The following is an 18,188-nucleotide window of genomic DNA, read 5'->3' as shown; positions in this document are numbered from 1 at the left end:
AAACCTTTGGTTACCCTCAAACTAAAGGAAATTGAAAAAATACTGCCTACAAGAGACCCATGAGATATAATTTATTTACTGAGTACATTCAAAAAAAGTACCAGAAAATGGTTGATAGAACATAGAACATAGAAAGCCACAGCACAAACAGGCCCTTCGGCCCACAAGTTGCGCCGATCACACCCCCACCTCTATGCCTATCTATAGCCCTCAATCCCATTAAATCCCATGTACTCATCCAGAAGTCTCTTAAAAGACCCCAACGAGTTTGCCTCCACCACCACCGACGTCAGCCGATTCCACTCACCCACCACCCTCTGAGTGAAAAACTTACCCCTGACATCTCCTCTGTACCTACCCCCCAGCACCTTAAACCTGTGTCCTCTCGTAGCAACCATTTCAGCCCTTGGAAATAGCCTCTGAGAGTCTACCCTATCCAGACCTCTCAACATCTTGTAAACCTCTATCAGGTCACCTCTCATCCTTCGTCTCTCCAGGGAGAAGAGACCAAGCTCCCTCAACCTATCCTCATAAGGCATGCCCCCCAATCCAGGCAACATCCTTGTAAATCTCCTCTGCACCCTTTCAATGGCTTCAACATCTTTCCTGTAATGAGGTGACCAGAACTGCGCGCAGTACTCCAAGTGGGGTCTAACCAGGGTCCTATAAAGCTGCAGCATTATCTCCCGACTCCTAAACTCAATCCCTCGATTAATGAAGGCCAGTACGCCGTACGCCTTCTTGACCGCATCCTCCACCTGCGAGGCCGATTTAAGAGTCCTATGGACCCGGACCCCAAGGTCCTTCTGATCCTCTACACTGCTAAGAATGGTACCCTTCATATTATACTGCTGCTTCATCCCATTGGATCTGCCAAAATGGATCACCACACACTTATCCGGGTTGAAGTCCATCTGCCACTTCTCCGCCCAGTCTTGCATTCTATCTATGTCTCGCTGCAACTTCTGACATCCCTCCAAACTATCCACAACACCACCTACCTTGGTGTCGTCAGCAAACTTACCAACCCATCCCTCCACTTCCTCATCCAGGTCATTTATGAAAATGACAAACAGCAAGGGTCCCAGAACAGATCCCTGGGGCACTCCACTGGTCACTGACCTCCATGCAGAGAAAGACCCCTCCACAGCCACTCTCTGCCTTCTGCAGGCAAGCCAGTTCTGGATCCACAAGGCAACAGCCCCTTGGATCCCATGCCCTCTCACTTTCTCAAGAAGTCTTGCATGGGGGACCTTATCGAACGCCTTGCTGAAGTCCATATAGACCACATCCACCGCTCTTCCTTCGTCAATGTGTTTGGTCACATTTTCAAAGAACTCAACCAGGCTCGTAAGGCACGACCTGCCCTTGACAAAGCCGTGCTGACTACTTTTGATCATACTAAACTTCTCTAGATGATCATAAATCCTGTCTCTCAGGATCCTCTCCATCAACTTACCAACCACTGAGGTTAGACTCACCGGTCGGTAATTTCCCGGGCTGTCCCTGTTCCCTTTCTTGAATATAGGGACCACATCTGCAATCCTCCAATCCTCCGGAACCTCTCCCGTCTCCATCGACGATGCAAAGATCATCGCCAAAGGCTCCGCAATCTCCTCCCTCGCCTCCCACAGTAACCTGGGGTACATCCCATCCGGTCCCGGCGACTTACCAACCTTGATGCCATTCAATAGTTCCAACACATCCTCTTTCTTTATGTCCACAAGCTCGATCCTTTCTGTCCACCGCAAACCAGCAGTACAACCACCCAGATCCCTTTCCACCGTGAATACCGAGGTAAAGTATTCATTAAGCAGCTCCGCCATTTCTAACGGTTCCGCACAAACTTTTCTCCCTTCACCTTTTAAGGGTCCTATGCCTTCACATCTCATCCTTTTACTCTTGACATATTTGTAGAAAGCCTTGGGATTCTCCTTAATCTTACCCGCCAAGGCCTTCTCATGACCCCTTCTCGCTCTCCTAATTTCCTTCTTAAGCTCCTTCCTACATCCCGTATACTCCTCTAAATCCTTAACACCTCCTAGCTCTCTGAACCTTCTGTACGCCTCTCTTTTCTTATTCACCAGGTTCATCACAACCTTCGTGCACCACGGTTCCCGTACCCTACCAACACCCCCCTGTCTCATCGGAACGTTGTCATGCAGAGCTCCAGACAAACATTCCTTGAAAATCCTCCACTTTCCTTCGGTACTTTTCCCCAAGAATGCCTCCTTCCAATATTATTATGTATTATCAAGAATATCAGTGGAAGAAGTTTAACTGGAAGTCTTAAATTTTATTGAGGATGTGGAAGTGTTCACTTTGCTCATTGCCAAACACTTGCCAGTCAGTGAAAAGAGATTACAAGAAATTAAAGAAGTACAAAAGCAGGATGACTAGTGCATCAAAATAAAATGGTATTGTCAGAATGGAAGGTCAGAGTAAACACGAAATAATCCAGTACTTCAAACAAAGAAAGCATCTTACAATCATTGATAATTTCTTCGTTTTTAAACAACAGACTTCGAGTACCTAAAACACTTCTACTCAATATTCTCCAGAAAATCCATCAAGGTCACTTGTAAGTAGTGAAGTGCCAAGCAAGAATCTGGCAGTCAGTTCCGTGGCATCAGTCAGCCCCATGAAGAGTTGATCACAAATTGCCTTGTGTGCACAGTACATAGCCAGCAGCAGAGCAAACCACTTGCACCTCGTACCTTTTCCATGAGGCAATGGGGAGTGACTGGGAATGGATTTATTAAGAGTTCAAAGGCAAAATTTTCACCATCATCATTGATTACTATTCCAGATGGTTTAGAAGTGAGTAGACTGCATAGTACCATGATGCAAGGAGTCATTGGCCGGAATCTTACCATCCCGCCCACCACGGGAGTCAGAGTGGGCAAGGGGCAGAAAGATCCATTGACCTCGGGCAAGATTTTATGATTTTAGGATGAGCGAGGCCGTAAAATCCTACCCATTATGTCACTAAGAAGAACCTGTACGATGCAAGATCTCCTTGACTTTCTCGTGTTAGACAACAGTTCTCAGTTTGCTAATGAGTTGCTCTATAACTTTGCACAGGAATATGGTTTCATGCATTTGACAGTTTACCTACATATCCTCAGTCAAATGGAGAAGCAGAAAGAGGAGTTCAAACAATCAAGGAATTGATTTAAAAGAACAGAGATATTAATATAGTCCTTAAGTACTGAACCTCACTGCTCAAAACTGGGTTCTCATCATCAGAACTATTGATAGAAAGATGGCTGCGAGCCCAACTCCCAATTTTACAACAAACGCTACAACCTAACTGTACCTCAGATGGTCGGGAGGAAGTTTGAAGGCTTGGGAGGAACAGAGACAGTTGAGCTCTTGATTTCAAATTCAGGCACAGAGCATGAGACGTGAAAGTGTTACAGCCTAGGGAAAGTGTGCGGACACAAGATCAACAAAAAGAAGACATTGTAATAGAAGGAGCTCCACAGCTGAGATCTTATAGAATCCATCATTTTTCCCCCAACATATACAAAAATGGGGAAGAAATTGCATTATAGTTTAATATTATTTATGTAAGACTCAACATGCTACAAAACGCATGGACTTAGTTCATCCTGTTCTCAATCTCTCATCATGATACATGCATATTTTTTATTTGGTGATTTTATGTCTGGTGCTGGCCTTTGGTGTAACAGATGTCAAAGGTAATGATTCATTATGGCTGTTCAAATGCTGCCATAGATGTATATAAATTACATTCCGAATTAAAACGTGAAGTTTAATTTATCAGCTTGGTGGGTAAATGCATGTTTGGCACAGTGCAGGGAAGTCCAAAGTCTAACCCCTTGACTTCGCTTATAACTAATCTCTGGCAGTGTGGCACTATAGTTGGCACCCACATGTTCCATGTCTATCAATGTGCTGTAGTATAAATATTTTTTTGCATATTGCTGTCTTACAGCTTCTGTTAGACTTGTCTATATGTCTAATAATATATTAACCAATGAACTTAAAAAAGAATCAAAATAAGTGACATGCAGCATGTAGGTTAAATTCTAGACTTCAATTTATTTTGATTTGTACTTTTATCCAGAGAAGATTTATTAAATAGAAATGGTAATTGTTCACAAAACAATGACAAGTGGCCCATGTTCATGTTTTTCACCAAAGCTGATCATTAGACTATATTTTTTGCTTTATTTTCTCATCTGACATGATCCCAGCTGATACTATTGGACAAGTCAGATCCCAGAACAGAACCTAATGTGATAGATCTACCTTTTATTTTTTGTTTAAATACATGGAGAACAGAATTACAGGACTGCTAATGAACATGTAACAAAATAATAAAACATTTATTAAACAAAAGGGGGCGGAACAGTGGCACAGTGGTTAGCACTGCTGCCTCTCAGCGCCAGGGACCCAGGTTCAATTCCAACCTTGGCCTCTGTCTGTGTGGAGTTTTCACTTTCTCCCCATGTCTTGTGTGGTTTTTCCTCCGGGTGCTCTGGTTTCCTCCCACAGTCCAAAGATGTGTGGGTTAGGTTGATTGGCCATGCTAAATTGACCCTAGTGTCAGGGGGATTAGCCGGGTGAAAGTGTGGAGTTACTGGAATAGGGCCTGGGTGGGATTGTGGTTGGTACAGAATTGATGGGCTGAATGGCCTCCTTCTGTGCTGTAGGGATTCTATAACACACTACTGCTTCACCCCAGCTACACACTTACAGATATATACGGATATGTAAGGATAACACAAGGTACAAACTGTAGCTTATAGTCTGGTTTACATGGTGTAAGGGATCATATTCTTTTACTCACTGAAAACAATCAGTGAAATGTGGTCAGATGCCCCATGCTCTGAAGTCAAGCAACATGTCACCCCAGTACAAATTCTGTGGATTTCTCATCAATTCCCCCCAGCTGCTGGTCACACTGAGAGCCAACTGGGATTAACCATCATTGACAGTAGGCCAATCTTCCTTGGACCCCCCCCCCACTGAAATAAGCCTTGCTCCACACCCACTTCTGCAGTTCATAAGCTATTTGGAACTCATACTGTTACGTATCTGCACCCTGAATCCCGTGACAAAATGCAATCCTCCTTAAAACTAATTGTGGTGAAACACTTATAAAACATGTATCAGTTGGAGCAGGTAATTTATCGGCTTCTCTTTCTAGAGTTCTGAAAGACCCAGACAGTCTGATGCTTTTCCAGAAATCTACTTTTGCCAGACTGTTGATCCTGATATTAAGAATGACTTCCTGCAAGCATATTTACAACATCTGTGTAACAACAACTTTCTTTAGCTGTCACCTTTTGGGGCTATGTCAACAGCAAGTTATAAAGGGTTCTCAACTGTTCACCATGTAGGGCAACAATCCAGCCCTGGAAAAGCAATGAACATTTAGAAAGACATGGACTCATCAATTACAGTCTGAATGGATTACAAAAAGCAGGTCATGCCTGACTAATTTAACTTCTTCAAAAAAGCCAGTCTTTCTTAACAATAAAGGGTTGTTTTTTATTTGTACTTGCATAATCATATTAATCTACATCTGTTAGCATTCTGTTTTGCATGAGGTTGAATGTATTATTAATATTTTTTCAGTGGATAATGGCAAAAATGTAATTGGTAGTATTCCATCTCATTAATCAGCGAGATTGTTGAGGGCAAAGTGCACTTCTAGTTTAGAAAACTGCCATAGCAGAACTAGTAAACTTCAGGATACAATCTTGCTATGCATAGCATTAGTGTCAGGTAGCCTCACTTAGTGCCGAAGCTTGCAGTTGCAATATACAGACTATGTAGTCTGAACCCACAGAGCCTATTCCAACATCAGAATGAGTCACCCTGGAACTGAAGGTGGCAGTTTAAATCCCAAGTTTAGCATTGGTGTCAAGTAGTTTCAGATATACATCAACGCCAATTTCATGGCGTTTGAATTCAGGATTGGAGGTTTCTGTACACTCTGCTCAAAAATTAGATTGTATTTCAAGATCAACCCTACAGAGCAATCAGCAACAACAGCTTACATTTATCACCTGTATTAATTTGTGTTGTTACATGCAATTGTGGTCCCTGGAATCTTAAGTTATTTGGCTTGGGGATTCACTTTTATTCCACTTTCGACTCAATATTGTGTGTTTTTAAGAGAAGATTGATTGATTATAGAAATTAGCTCTGTTTCTTCTCAATTACTTCTGTGATTACAATTGTAATGCATCACCAGATTGTGAATGGTGGACAGGACATTGAAGATTAAAAGATATTACCAGAACAGAGTGACTTCAGACATAATGGATGCTTTTTGTAGACTGGGCATAATGCCATCTTTGAACCAAAGGGCTGGGCTGAGATGTTACCTGATATATATTAATTCTATTTGATGACCATTTGATTGGCATATGCTCAAGAGGATTGTAGCCAGTTCCCATTCCACAGATTGTTTTATCAGAGAAAAATAGTGGGCCATGCAAGAAGTTTGTATTAAATTTATTTTTAGCTTCGTGATAGTTTGTGAATAGTATGGAGAATTTCGGTCAATATTTTGAATATTTCAATTTGCTCTTTACAAATATGGCAGTGTTACAATCTAATCTTACACACATTAATGGAATTGGATTTGTCCAAAGGGGTAATGCTCACATTCTTTCATGCAAAAGCTTCCTGATGTTTAAAAAAATCAAACTCTTTATTTTTGTTTCAGCTGAACCATTGCCTTTAATGGACTTGTGCCGAAGATCCATTCGCCTATCTCTTGGCAAGGAACGATTACATGAGATAGAGACCCTACCCATGCCTGTTTCTTTGAAGAATTATTTGCAGTACCAATGATGAACAAACTGGGACTAAGCTGGAAAATCAATGCAAAGAGATGAAAAGCTACGGTTTACATCATATTTTAATCTGTGGAGGACCCACGGTTGTTTGAAATATTGTGACTTCCAAATAGACAATGCTTAGGTAGGAATTAGAGGAGAATCTGTCATATGAATTAAGAGGATTATTTTCAACCAGTGTTTAAAGTATTCCTATTTTAGCAGTAAAACAAAACCTCGTTATGAAATCCTCTTAATTCAGGAAACTGCTTTCTACACGTTTGTAATTTTAGCCTGTTGTCCCTACAAAGTCTACATTGTTCAAATACACCCTGTAATATTCAGCAGGTTGTAGCTTGAGGATATTGCCTTGTAATTGTTTTGTATTCTTTCCTGTTTAAAACTGAACGTGCAGGTTGAAGCTAACAGGAACCTTTGGGGCAATGACAGTAGTTGTTTTTAAATGCAGAGGTATTGGCTTGTATACAGTCCTGTGCTATTCATTTTAGCATGACATCATATTCGACTGATTGAGATCTCGCTTTTAACAGATGAAGAAAAAAATATATGCCTTGAAGCCGGTATGCACGAGCTTCTACTTATTGCAAAATTTCCTGTGAAGTTCTGCATGAATTTAAAAAGAAACTACTGAGAGATCACACAATGTTCACTCTTACAAAACTCGAGTCACTTTTTATTTTGAACAAAGTTTTTCCAGAACTGTTTTACTTCATTCAGCTGAAAACTTTGTCCACTGCAATGTACTAGTATGTGTGTGGAATAGTTTTATCTGTGCAGAGACTGTATTATAACTCTACTCCATACCAGTCCCTTCACTGGTGAACTACAGTCATTTTCACTTCTATGTAGGTCAGATCTTTTTAAGATGCTGCTGATTAATTTTCATAGATCTGTTTTAAACTTGATCAATTTAGTTAATTTTTAAACTGGAAATCGTTGCAGTTGCAAGGTGTCGAATGTAAGGATGGTGCTGCCTTCAGAGTTTTAAATGTGAATTAACTGAATGAAGAAGTTTCTAATAAAGTTTACTGTCCAAACTAGAATTAATTATTTCTAATCCATGCCTTGATGATTGAGTGAGTGTGTATCATAGAATCCCCAGTGCAGAAGGAGGCCATTCAACCCATCGAGCCTGCACCGACAACAATCCCATCCAGGCCCTATACCCGCAGCCCCACGTATTTACCCTTCTAATCCCCTGACACTAAAGGGCAATTTAGCGTGGCCAATCCACCTAACCTGACATCTTTGGACTGTGGGAGGAAAGCGGAGCACCTGGAGGAAAAACACGCAGACACGGGGAGAATGTGCAAAATCCGCACAGACGGTGAGCCAAGCCAGGAATCGAACCCGGGTCCCTCACGCTGTGAGGTAGCAGTGCTTGCCACTGTGCCACCCATGTATATAACAAGACTGCTTGCAAAAAAGCAAGTTAATTCAATACTCTTAGTTGTAAGGTTCACAAGAGAAAGATGGATAAGGCCATTCTGTCCAACTTATCTCATTCGTCTAGAAAACCTTACAGACAGATTCCCCAGTCCAACATCTGACCGTCTCTAAATTGGCTCCAAGGGGATCTCCTTTACAACCCGGATCTCCACTGCAATGATTGGTCACTCCTCTTGTGATTAATACCCAGTTTAAATCCCTTCATGTCCTCCGCTTAACTCTGAAAACTGTTCCAACTCAACATCAAACTCTGCAATTCCGTATTACATCTGATTCTAGTCTCATTCCTTGATGCCATATTGTTGGTGGCTGTGTGTTCAGCTGTCAAGGTCCTGCACTCTGGAATTTGCTTCCTAAATCAATGTTTCAGTCAACTTCCCTTTCCTCCTTGAAGACCCTCTGTAAAATCCACATCTTGATCCAAGCTTTTCATTATCCCTCCTGATTATTACCTGTTTAGGGTCTGTGGGGTTGTCAATACTCTCATTGCCTGGGAATCTCCCAGAATTGGCATGGAGGTCCTATGTGATGCCATTCTGTGATACCTTCAACTTTAAATTTCCCAATAAACATCCCACACTTGTGCTGTAATTTTTAATATTCTATTAAAACTGCTCTTTATTGGGGCTGAGCTGGCTTTAAAATAATGTACTGTTTGAGAAGTGCCCTAAGCACTATAGCCCACTATGTTTTGGTGGGATATCTTGGTTTGTTTTGTCTCTGCCAGTTGGTTTTAAAATGTGAAGTCAAAGAACATACTAAATCTGACTGAGGTTTGCAGTCAGTTCTCATCTTCAAATGGAACCTGATTCCAAACCAGCGTCTAAGAGATGGGTCTGTTAAAATGACATTGACTGGGGAGCCTGACTGCAGGGCGATTCTGGTCATTGTTTTAGGATGAGGACCAGTGGTTATAGAGTTGCTGCTCGTTACAGGTCAGATGTCAGAGCAAAAACAGCCTGTCCATCATCTACAAGGCACAAGTCAGGAGTGTGATGGAATGCTCTTCACTTGCCTGGACGAATATCACTCCAACAACACTCAAGAAACTTGACATCATCCAGGACAAAGCAGCCCACTTGATTAGCACCCCATCTACAACCTGCAATGTTCACTCCCATCACTGCCGATGCACTGTGGCAGCAGCATGTACCATCTATAAGAAGACATTGCAACAATTCACCAAGGTTCCTTTGAAAGCACCTTCAAAACCCATGAGTTCTATCACCTGAAAGTACATGGCACTGGATGCACGGAAACATCCTCACTGCAGTTTTGCATCCAAGTTACTCACCGACCTGATTTGGAACAACCATTCCTTCACTGTCGCTAGGTCAAAATCTGGAACCCCCTTCTTAACAGCTTTCTGGGGGCACCTTTAATGCACAAACTTCAACAATTCAAGAAAGCAGGTAACCACCAACTTCTCAAGAAAAATTAGGAATGAGAAATAAATGTTGGTCTTGCCAGTGACACACACATACCATGAATGAATAATCCAGTGCTGCCCACATATGAACAAATAATATTTAAAAATTCAATAAGTTACTATTAGTCATTGGTGGAATCAAAATTCCATCCAATTCTGGTTTCCCCTCTGCAAAACATTCTTCCCATCTTTAGCTTTCTTACTTCACTACCATCTGTTTCCTTTCCTCATCCACTGTAATGCCTAACACTGGCCAGTTGCCAGGAACAGTTGCACGTGCACTTGGCTCACACTGCATCCACTAGCACATGCACAGATTCTCCCATCATTAATGTCATTGATGTGTACTAGTCAGCCATCACCAGGTTTGTGCCTGCACATGTTGACTTCGCTCACACTGCCACTCTGAGGAGTGCTCATAACTCCACTTTTTGCTGCCTGCAGCTCTGATAGTTATTCTGCCTGCTGCTGGTCCACTCGCTCCACCACTCTGAGCTCTCACGGACTCTCTCCCAAGCTCTTGCCGGCCATATTCCGAGCCCTCACCAGTCCTCTCCCAAACCTTCACTGCGCGGTTCTCGAGTTTCTGCCCATTGCAAGCTAGAGTCCATTGTCCCTGTCTTGCTCACCACTGAGACTCAACACACTGCTCTCCAGCCTGGCAAGCATGCTCCTTCCTCCTCAGTTGCAAACAAGAAAGGGGCTGTGCAGTAAAGGTATTCTCCTCATCAGGCCACTGTGTTTAACGTTGCCTGGACAAGAAACACGTTCACACCTTAAAACACCTAATTTTCCAACATGGTTGTATACAAAATTTAAGCACAGCATGTACTTTGCTGCTATGGGATACTTTCCTGAATGAAATGACCTGTTTTTCGGAGATATCCAACATCTTTGACACAGGCAGTTGAATGGCTCATCCCTGGTTTACAAGTCCAAGGTAGAACAACTACATATGTGGGAAGTGTGCCCTGTAGATTTGTAGCATCATCAAAATCTGTCACCTTCATTTGGCTGGGCTAGTTATCCCTTGGGTGGAATAGATGGAAGCCAATCAGCCCATCATGCCTGTGTCAAATCTTTGAAAGAACTATCCAATTAGTCCGACTCCCTTGCCTTTCACTATGGCCCTTTAGTTTTTTTTTTCACATTTGTGTATATATCCAAATCCCTTTTGGAAGTTAGGATTGAATCCGCTTCAGATGTCAACATTTTCAGCTTTCGGAGCTTCTCATATAGGCTATTCCTGATATGAATCCATATTGGCGACTATGCTCAAACATTTATTCTATAAATGCAATAATATTTGCTCATATGTGATCAGACCTCCAGGAATTGCAGGAATATCAGGCTGGTATGCATTTTTCTCTGACTTATGCCCCCTGCGGAGTACTTTAAAATGATTTTGCTACATTAACGATACTTTATAAAAGCAGCCTGTTGGTTCTAAACTTTCATTTTACCAGTTTGAATGCTTCGTGTGTGCAAATTTAATACCAGCTCTGAAGCAATTACAAAGCAGTAATCCTCTTTTGGATGTTAAGTGCAGCCATAAATCAAGATGCAAATCTTAAAGGATCAATACTTTCCTTCCAAAATGAAATTGTGAGCAAGTCCAATGTCTACGTATGTACTGTGGAGTTGATGGCATTGTTATGCTTCAACTTATTCTCTCTCTGCTGGTCATTGCATGTTTGGTAACTATAAATTACAAAGAAAGATCAATGATACTGAACTAGTTCTTGCACATTTATTAAGTAATTTGCCGTTGGCCAAAGGAAAATCACATACAGGCTACTGAATGAGTTGGGGTGCACTACAAAGCAAACATTCAATCAATGCTATTAAAACAAACAGATTAAAATAGTTTCTGACTTTTTATTCACCCAGTCCAATGTTTTCCAACTTTTTTCTCCTGCCCTCAAAGGTACGAATGGGAAACAGTTGCTCAGACAACTACCTGATGTTTCAAGCATCTAAATATTCCTTAAATGTAAAGTTGAATAGAGAGTGAGACAATTCAACTGCGGAAGACCACATGCCTGCACACATACATATCCTACCACTCATCAGTTGTTATTTGTTGCGGAGCAGGAGGCCTGACTGTTTACCTTCGGATCTTAGAGATTTTATGAACTGTGGATTATCTTTGGGGCTACATTCATCAGGTACACATCAGTGAAGTTGTGAGGATTCTTGAACCACAGGAGGTGATGATGGCAATTCAACTGCCAGTTGATAATGGCACAGAGTGACATTGCATCTTAGAAATATTAAATTGATGGCAAAATCTGACATCAGCCTCCAGGTGGAAACAATCATTCTCTGATCCTGGCCAGCTGCTTGATATCTCCAATGCTACCTCTGCCCACAGGAAAGAAGTAAGAGTTTTAACAACACCAGGTTAAAGTCCAACAGGTTTCTAACCTGGTGTTGTTAAAACTCTTACTGTGTTCACCCCAGTCCAACGCCAGCATCTCCACAACAGGAAAGAAGGCCAATATTGAGGATCATTTGTCCCTGGTACTACCTCTGCCTGTTTCCATTCTCATGATTAAATAATCACCCTTGTCTCGAATCGAATGCTGAATGTAAACTAGTGCCACCTAATCTTAATTTGCTGGAAGAGAATGGTTTGTTCCATTAATGTGCACACATTATACTAAAATGTAATTTCTGAATCATCACTGCAATTATAATGTAAAAGATTTATTCAATTTCAAACAATAACTTAAGAATCTGTTATTATTCTTCACTTGTCCACATTTTTTATAAATAGCAACTCAAATTAATTTAATCCTGAATCCTGCCAAGCTAATAGATTTGTATATAAACTCTAAATGCCATTGTCCAAATCTGGAATAACTTGATGACATTCCTGTACGTTTTTCCTGTTAAGATTGAATGTTCTCATTTAAAACACCCACCCTATAATTTAGTAGCAGCAATATTTTGAAATTACTTGTATCCATCCTGTTTAGGTTTGAAGATGAAATGAAAATCTAGTTTGAGTTGGGCAATATTTAATTAAACTATATAAGATCCTGAGGTGACGGTAGGATGTTTCCCCATGTGGGAGAGACTAGAACTAGGGGAAACCGTTTAAAAATAAGAGGTCTTCCATTATGAAAATACTTTTTTCTTCTCTGAGGGGAACTCTTCCCTGGAGAATGGTGGTTGTAGGGTCATTGAATATTTTTAAGGCAGATGTAGATTCTTGACTAACAAAGGAGTCAAAGGTTATCGAAGATATGTAGAATGTAGAACTTGGGCAACAATCAGATCAGCCATGATTATAATAAATGGCAGAGCAGGCTCAAGACCATAAGACATAGAAGCAGAAGTAGGCAATTCAGTCCCTCAAATCTGCTCTGCCATTCAATGAGATAATGACTGAACTGATGTGATAATCCTCAACTCTACCTTTTGCCTTATCTCCATAACCCTTGTTTCCCTTACTGATTAAAACTCCTATCTCAGCCTTGAATATAGTTACCGGCCCAGCCTCTACAGCCCTCTATGGTAAATAATTCCACAGATTCAGTACGCTCTGAGAGAAGAAGAAATTCATCCTTTAATAGATGCCCCTTACGATGAGATTATGCCCTCTGATCCTAATCTCACCCACAAGGGGAAACAATCTCCCAGCATCTACTCTGTCAAGCCCCCTAAGAATCCTATATGCCTCAATAAGGTCACATTTCACTCTTCTAAATTCCAATGAGTAGAGGCCCAAACTATTCAACCTCTCCTCAAGAAAATCTCTCCATGCCTGGGATCAAACTAGTGATGCTTCTCTGGGTTGCCTTCAATGCTGGAATATCTTTCCTTGATAAGGTGACCAAAACTGTTCACAGTATTCCAGGTGTGATCTAACTAGTGACTTGGTATAGTTTTAGCAAGACTCCCTTATTTTTATACTTCACTCCCTTTGAAATAAAGGCCAACATTCTCTTTCCCTCCCTGTTATCTGCAGTCTTTGCATACTAGCTTTTTGTGATTTATGCACAAGAACCCTCAGATCCCTCTATGCTGCAGTTTTCTGCAGTCTCTCCATTTAGATAATATTCAGCTCCTTTATTCTTCCTACCAAAATACATAACTTCACATTTTCCTACAATATATTCCATGTGCCAAGATTTTCCCCATTCACTTAACCTGTCTACATCCCTCTGCAGACTGTTTGTGTCATCCTCTATAAGATCACCCCTAAGTCTCCTACGCTCCACCTATTTTTGTATCATCTGCAAACTTTGGCAATAGTGCATTCACTTCCCTTGTCCAAGTCATTAATATATGTTGTAAATAATGTGGCCACAGCACTGTGGTACTCAACTAGTTATAGCCATCCTGAAAATGTCCCTCTTATTCCAACTCTCTGTCACCCTTTAGACCTCTATTCATGCTAATATATTACCCAACACCATAGGCTCTTATTAAGTAACCTTAGTGCAGCGCCTTGCTGAATGTTTTTGGAAATCCAAGTATATTACATCTACTGGTTCCTCTTTATCTATCCTGCACATGACCACTTCTTAGAATTCTAATAAACTTTTCAGGTGTGATTTCCCCTTCATGAAGCCATGCTGACTCTGCTTGATTATATTATGTATTTCTAAATGCTCTTCTTTAAAGCAATGGACACTAACCTGTTCCCAATGACAGGTGACAAACTACAGGGAAGGCAACAAAAAGTAATGGCAGCCAAGGTGGATAATCCCAGTTAGTAATACTGGCATTTCATGGTGGATTGGCCATGATAAGTTGTTCATTAGTGACAGGGGGATTAGCAGGGTAAATATATGAGGTTATAGGGCCTTGGTGGGATTATTGTCGGTGCAGGCTCAATGGGCCAAGTGGCCTCCTTCTGCATGGTAGGGATTCTAGTAATATTTTTTCAGGCAATTTAATATCCATATTTTCCTCATCATCCAGTCGGATTTTGTGAAGCAGACTCAAGGGTAATGTTAATGATAATCCTGGAACAGGTATTCTGAGACCCCAATGGTATGATCTATGATGAAAGCAGAAAATGCTGGAAAGGTGCACAGGTCTGTCAGAATCTGAAGAAATGAATGGGCTTAACATACTGTGGATGCCAATCTCCAGATACAATTTTACAACCGCTTCATCCTGGACCATAATGTCTTCACCTTCAGCAACCAGTTCTTCATCCAGACACACGGAACAGCCATGGGGACCAAATTCACACCTCAATATGCCAACATTTTCATGCGCACGTTCGAACAAGACTTCCTCACCGCACGGGACCTTCAACTAATGCTATACACTAGATACATCAATTACATTTTTTTCCTTTGGACTCATGGTGAACAATCATTGAAACAACTATATGATGACATCAACAAGTTCCATCCCACCATCAGACTCGCCATGGACTACTCTCCGGAATCGGTTGCATTCTTGGACACACGCATCTCCATCAAGGACGGTCACCTCAGCACTTCACTGTACTGCAAGCCCATGGATAATCTCACAATGCTCCATGTCTCCAACTTCCACCCTAAACATGTTAAAGAAGCCATCCCCTACGGACAAGCCCTCCGTATACACAAGATCTGCTCAGATGAGGAGGATCGCAACAGACACCTCCAGACGCTGAAAGACGCACTCTTAAGAACAGGATATGCCGCTCGACTCATCGATCAACAGTTCCGACATGCCACAGCGAAAAGCTGCACCAACCTCCTCAGAAGACAAACATGGGACATGACGGACAGAGTACCCTTTGTCATCCAGTACTTCCCCGGAGCGGAGAAGCTACGACATCTTCTCCGGAGCCTTCAATGTGTCATTGATGAAGACAAACATCTCGCCAAGGCCATCCCCACACCCCCACTTCTTGCCTTCAAACAACCGCACAACCTCAAACAGACCATTGTCCGCAGCGAACTACCCAGCCTTCAGGAGAACAGTGACCACGACAACACACAAACCTGCCACAGCAACCTCTGCAAGATGTGCCAGATCATCGACACGGATGCCAGCATCTCACGTGACAACACCATCCACCAGGTACACGGTACATGCACTCGCAACTCGGCCAACGTTGTCTACCTGATAAGCTGCAGGAAAGGATGTCCCGAGGCATGGTACACTGGGGAGACCATGCAGACGCTACGACAACGGATGAATGAACACCGCTCGACAATCACCAGGCAAAAGCGTTCTCTTCCTGTTGGGGAACACTTCAGCGGTCACGGGCATTCGGCCTCTGATCTTCGAGTAAGCATTCTCCAAGGCGGCCTTCACAACACACGACAACGCAGAGTCACTGAGCAGAGACAGATAGCCAAGTTCCGCACACATGAGGATGGCCTCAACCAAGATCTTGGGTTCATGTCACACTGTCTGTAATCCCCATGTCTTGCCTGGGCTTGCAAAATCTCACTAACTGCCCTGGCTGAAGACAATACTCACCTCTTTAACCTGTGCTTAACCCTCTCTCCACTCACATTGTCTGTACCTTTAAGATTTGATTACCTGTAAAGACCCACATTCCAACCATTATTTTGTAAATTGAGTTTGTGTCTTTATATGCCCTGTTTGTGAACAGAACTCCCACTCACCTGATGAAGGGGCAGCGCTCTGAAAGCTAGTGGCTTTTGCCACCAAATGAACCTGTTAGACTTTAACCTGGTGTTGTGAGACTTCTAACTGTCTTAACATACTGGCCAGAAGCCCTTTGTGAAAAGTGGAAAAGAATGTAAATTAGTTCCTTTATAGCATAGATCAAAATGAAGAAGGGGCGAGAACAACAATCGTTGGTCAAATATGCTAATCACTCATACAATGGGCGGGATTATCCTACCAGAGGTCAATGGACCTTTGCATGGTCCTGTCCCACCTGCTACAATTCCCCTGGCGGGTGGGACGGGAAAATTGCACCCAATATCTTTCATTTTAGAACTGAAGGAGAACACAACACTTGGATTGATGTGTCGAAAATTACTAGCTTGGTATTTTGTTCCATCTTAGTAATACTTAAATCCATCCTCTATTATACACTTTGTAATATATCAATTTTTAATTTTGGCACTATGCCTTTCAAGAGCCTTAGTTATCAGAAATTTCTCAGTGCAGTACAAGGCTGGAACAATTAAGCATCACATCAACTTTGCTTGATATTTATTTTTCTCTCCCTTTCACTTTCTCGCCTACATTTCTCAGAGAAAGATAAACAGTAAAATCATCGAACCTTGCTTTACTTGGGTCACCTCTTAATTTCAACTGCTCAGACTATTTACCCCAGTAAATATTACTTGCTGTAATACACTAGAACAAGCTTGTGGAAAGGCTTGTTCCCTTCATTTTGGTAGAACTAACGTAGGGGGGAGCTATACAATAAATGGCAGAACCATAGAGGGTATAGATACGCAGAGGGACCTGGGTGTGCAAGTCCACAGATCCTTGAAGGTGACGTCACAGGTGGAGAAGGTAGTGAATAAGGCATATGGCATGCTTGCCTTTATAGGACGGGGCATAGAGTATAAAAGTTGGGGTCTGATGTTGCAGTTGTATAGAACGTTGGTTCAGCCGCATTTGGAATACTGCACCTAGTTCTGGTCGCCACACTACCAGAAGGACATGGAGGCTTTAGAGATAGTGCAGAGAAGGTTTACCAGGATGTTGCCTGTTATGGAAGGGCTTAGTTATGAGGAGAGATTGGGTAAACTGAGGTTGTTCTCACTGGAAAGACGGAGGATGAGGGGTGACCTAATAGAGGTGTATAAAATTATGAAAGGCATAGATAGGGTGAACGGTGGGAAGCTTTTTCCCAGGTTGGTGGTGACGTTCACGAGGGGTCATAGGTTCAAGGTGAGGGCGGGGGGGAGGTTTAACACGGATATCAGAAGGACGTATTTTACACAGAGGGTGGTGGGGGCCTGGAATGCGCTGCCGGGCAAGGTGGTGGAGGCGGACACACTGGGAACATTTAAGACTTATCTAGATAGCCACATGAACGGAGTGGGAATGGAGGGATACAAAAGAATGGTCTAGTTTGGACCAGGGAGCGGCGCAGGCTTGGAGGGCCGAAGGGCCTGTTCCTGTGCTGTATTGTTCTTTGTTCTTTGTTCATTCTTCATCTACTAAAATTAAGAAATTTGTCATAAATGAGTCACTTTATTTCTCCATTTTGAGTGCTTTTTAACCATGTGGTTTCAAACCTGAAACTCAAAACTGTAAGCTGAAAGGTTTAGGAAATGACTTCTATTCTATCGGGATCATTTAACTAATTAGAAAACAAATTAACTCTCCTTTACAATGACTTTAATCTGAACCCCAGTTACTCTGCCAACTTCAGCTATCTGTTAGGTACTATAAGACATGGTCATAGTTTTTAAGGTAATGCAGATATCTATGGCTGAATTTTTAATCAGGGTTGGGATTTGGAAATGGGGGCTAGTTCTGGATCCCATTACTGCACTGCGTACGTCAGACATACC

The 18,188-nt window shown here is 42.0% G+C and overlaps 1 protein-coding gene across 10 annotated transcripts in view; it reads left to right on the top strand.

Moving 5' to 3' along the window:
• Positions 1 to 7,897, top strand: part of spsb4a (splA/ryanodine receptor domain and SOCS box containing 4a) — a 205,984-nt gene extending 198,087 nt beyond the window's left edge. For 4 of the 10 annotated variants that reach the window (XM_078208725.1, XM_078208732.1, XM_078208712.1 and 1 more), the window contains one exon: positions 6,710 to 7,877. In XM_078208725.1, coding sequence (XP_078064851.1) covers positions 6,710 to 6,837 — 128 coding nt within the window. In that variant the 3' untranslated portion in view covers positions 6,838 to 7,877. Of the gene's footprint in view, positions 1 to 6,709 lie in introns of all 10 variants that reach the window. The other 6 variants (XM_078208763.1, XM_078208749.1, XM_078208741.1 and 3 more) reach the window with 5 other exon arrangements.
• Positions 7,898 to 18,188: the final 10,291 nt, after the last annotated feature.

The sequence above is a fragment of the Mustelus asterias genome, chromosome 3 (assembly GCF_964213995.1).
Source record: "Mustelus asterias chromosome 3, sMusAst1.hap1.1, whole genome shotgun sequence".
Classification (NCBI taxonomy): Eukaryota; Metazoa; Chordata; class Chondrichthyes; order Carcharhiniformes; family Triakidae; genus Mustelus; species Mustelus asterias.
Note: the sequence above shows the minus strand (reverse complement) of the source record. Positions and strands in the feature narration are given on the sequence as shown.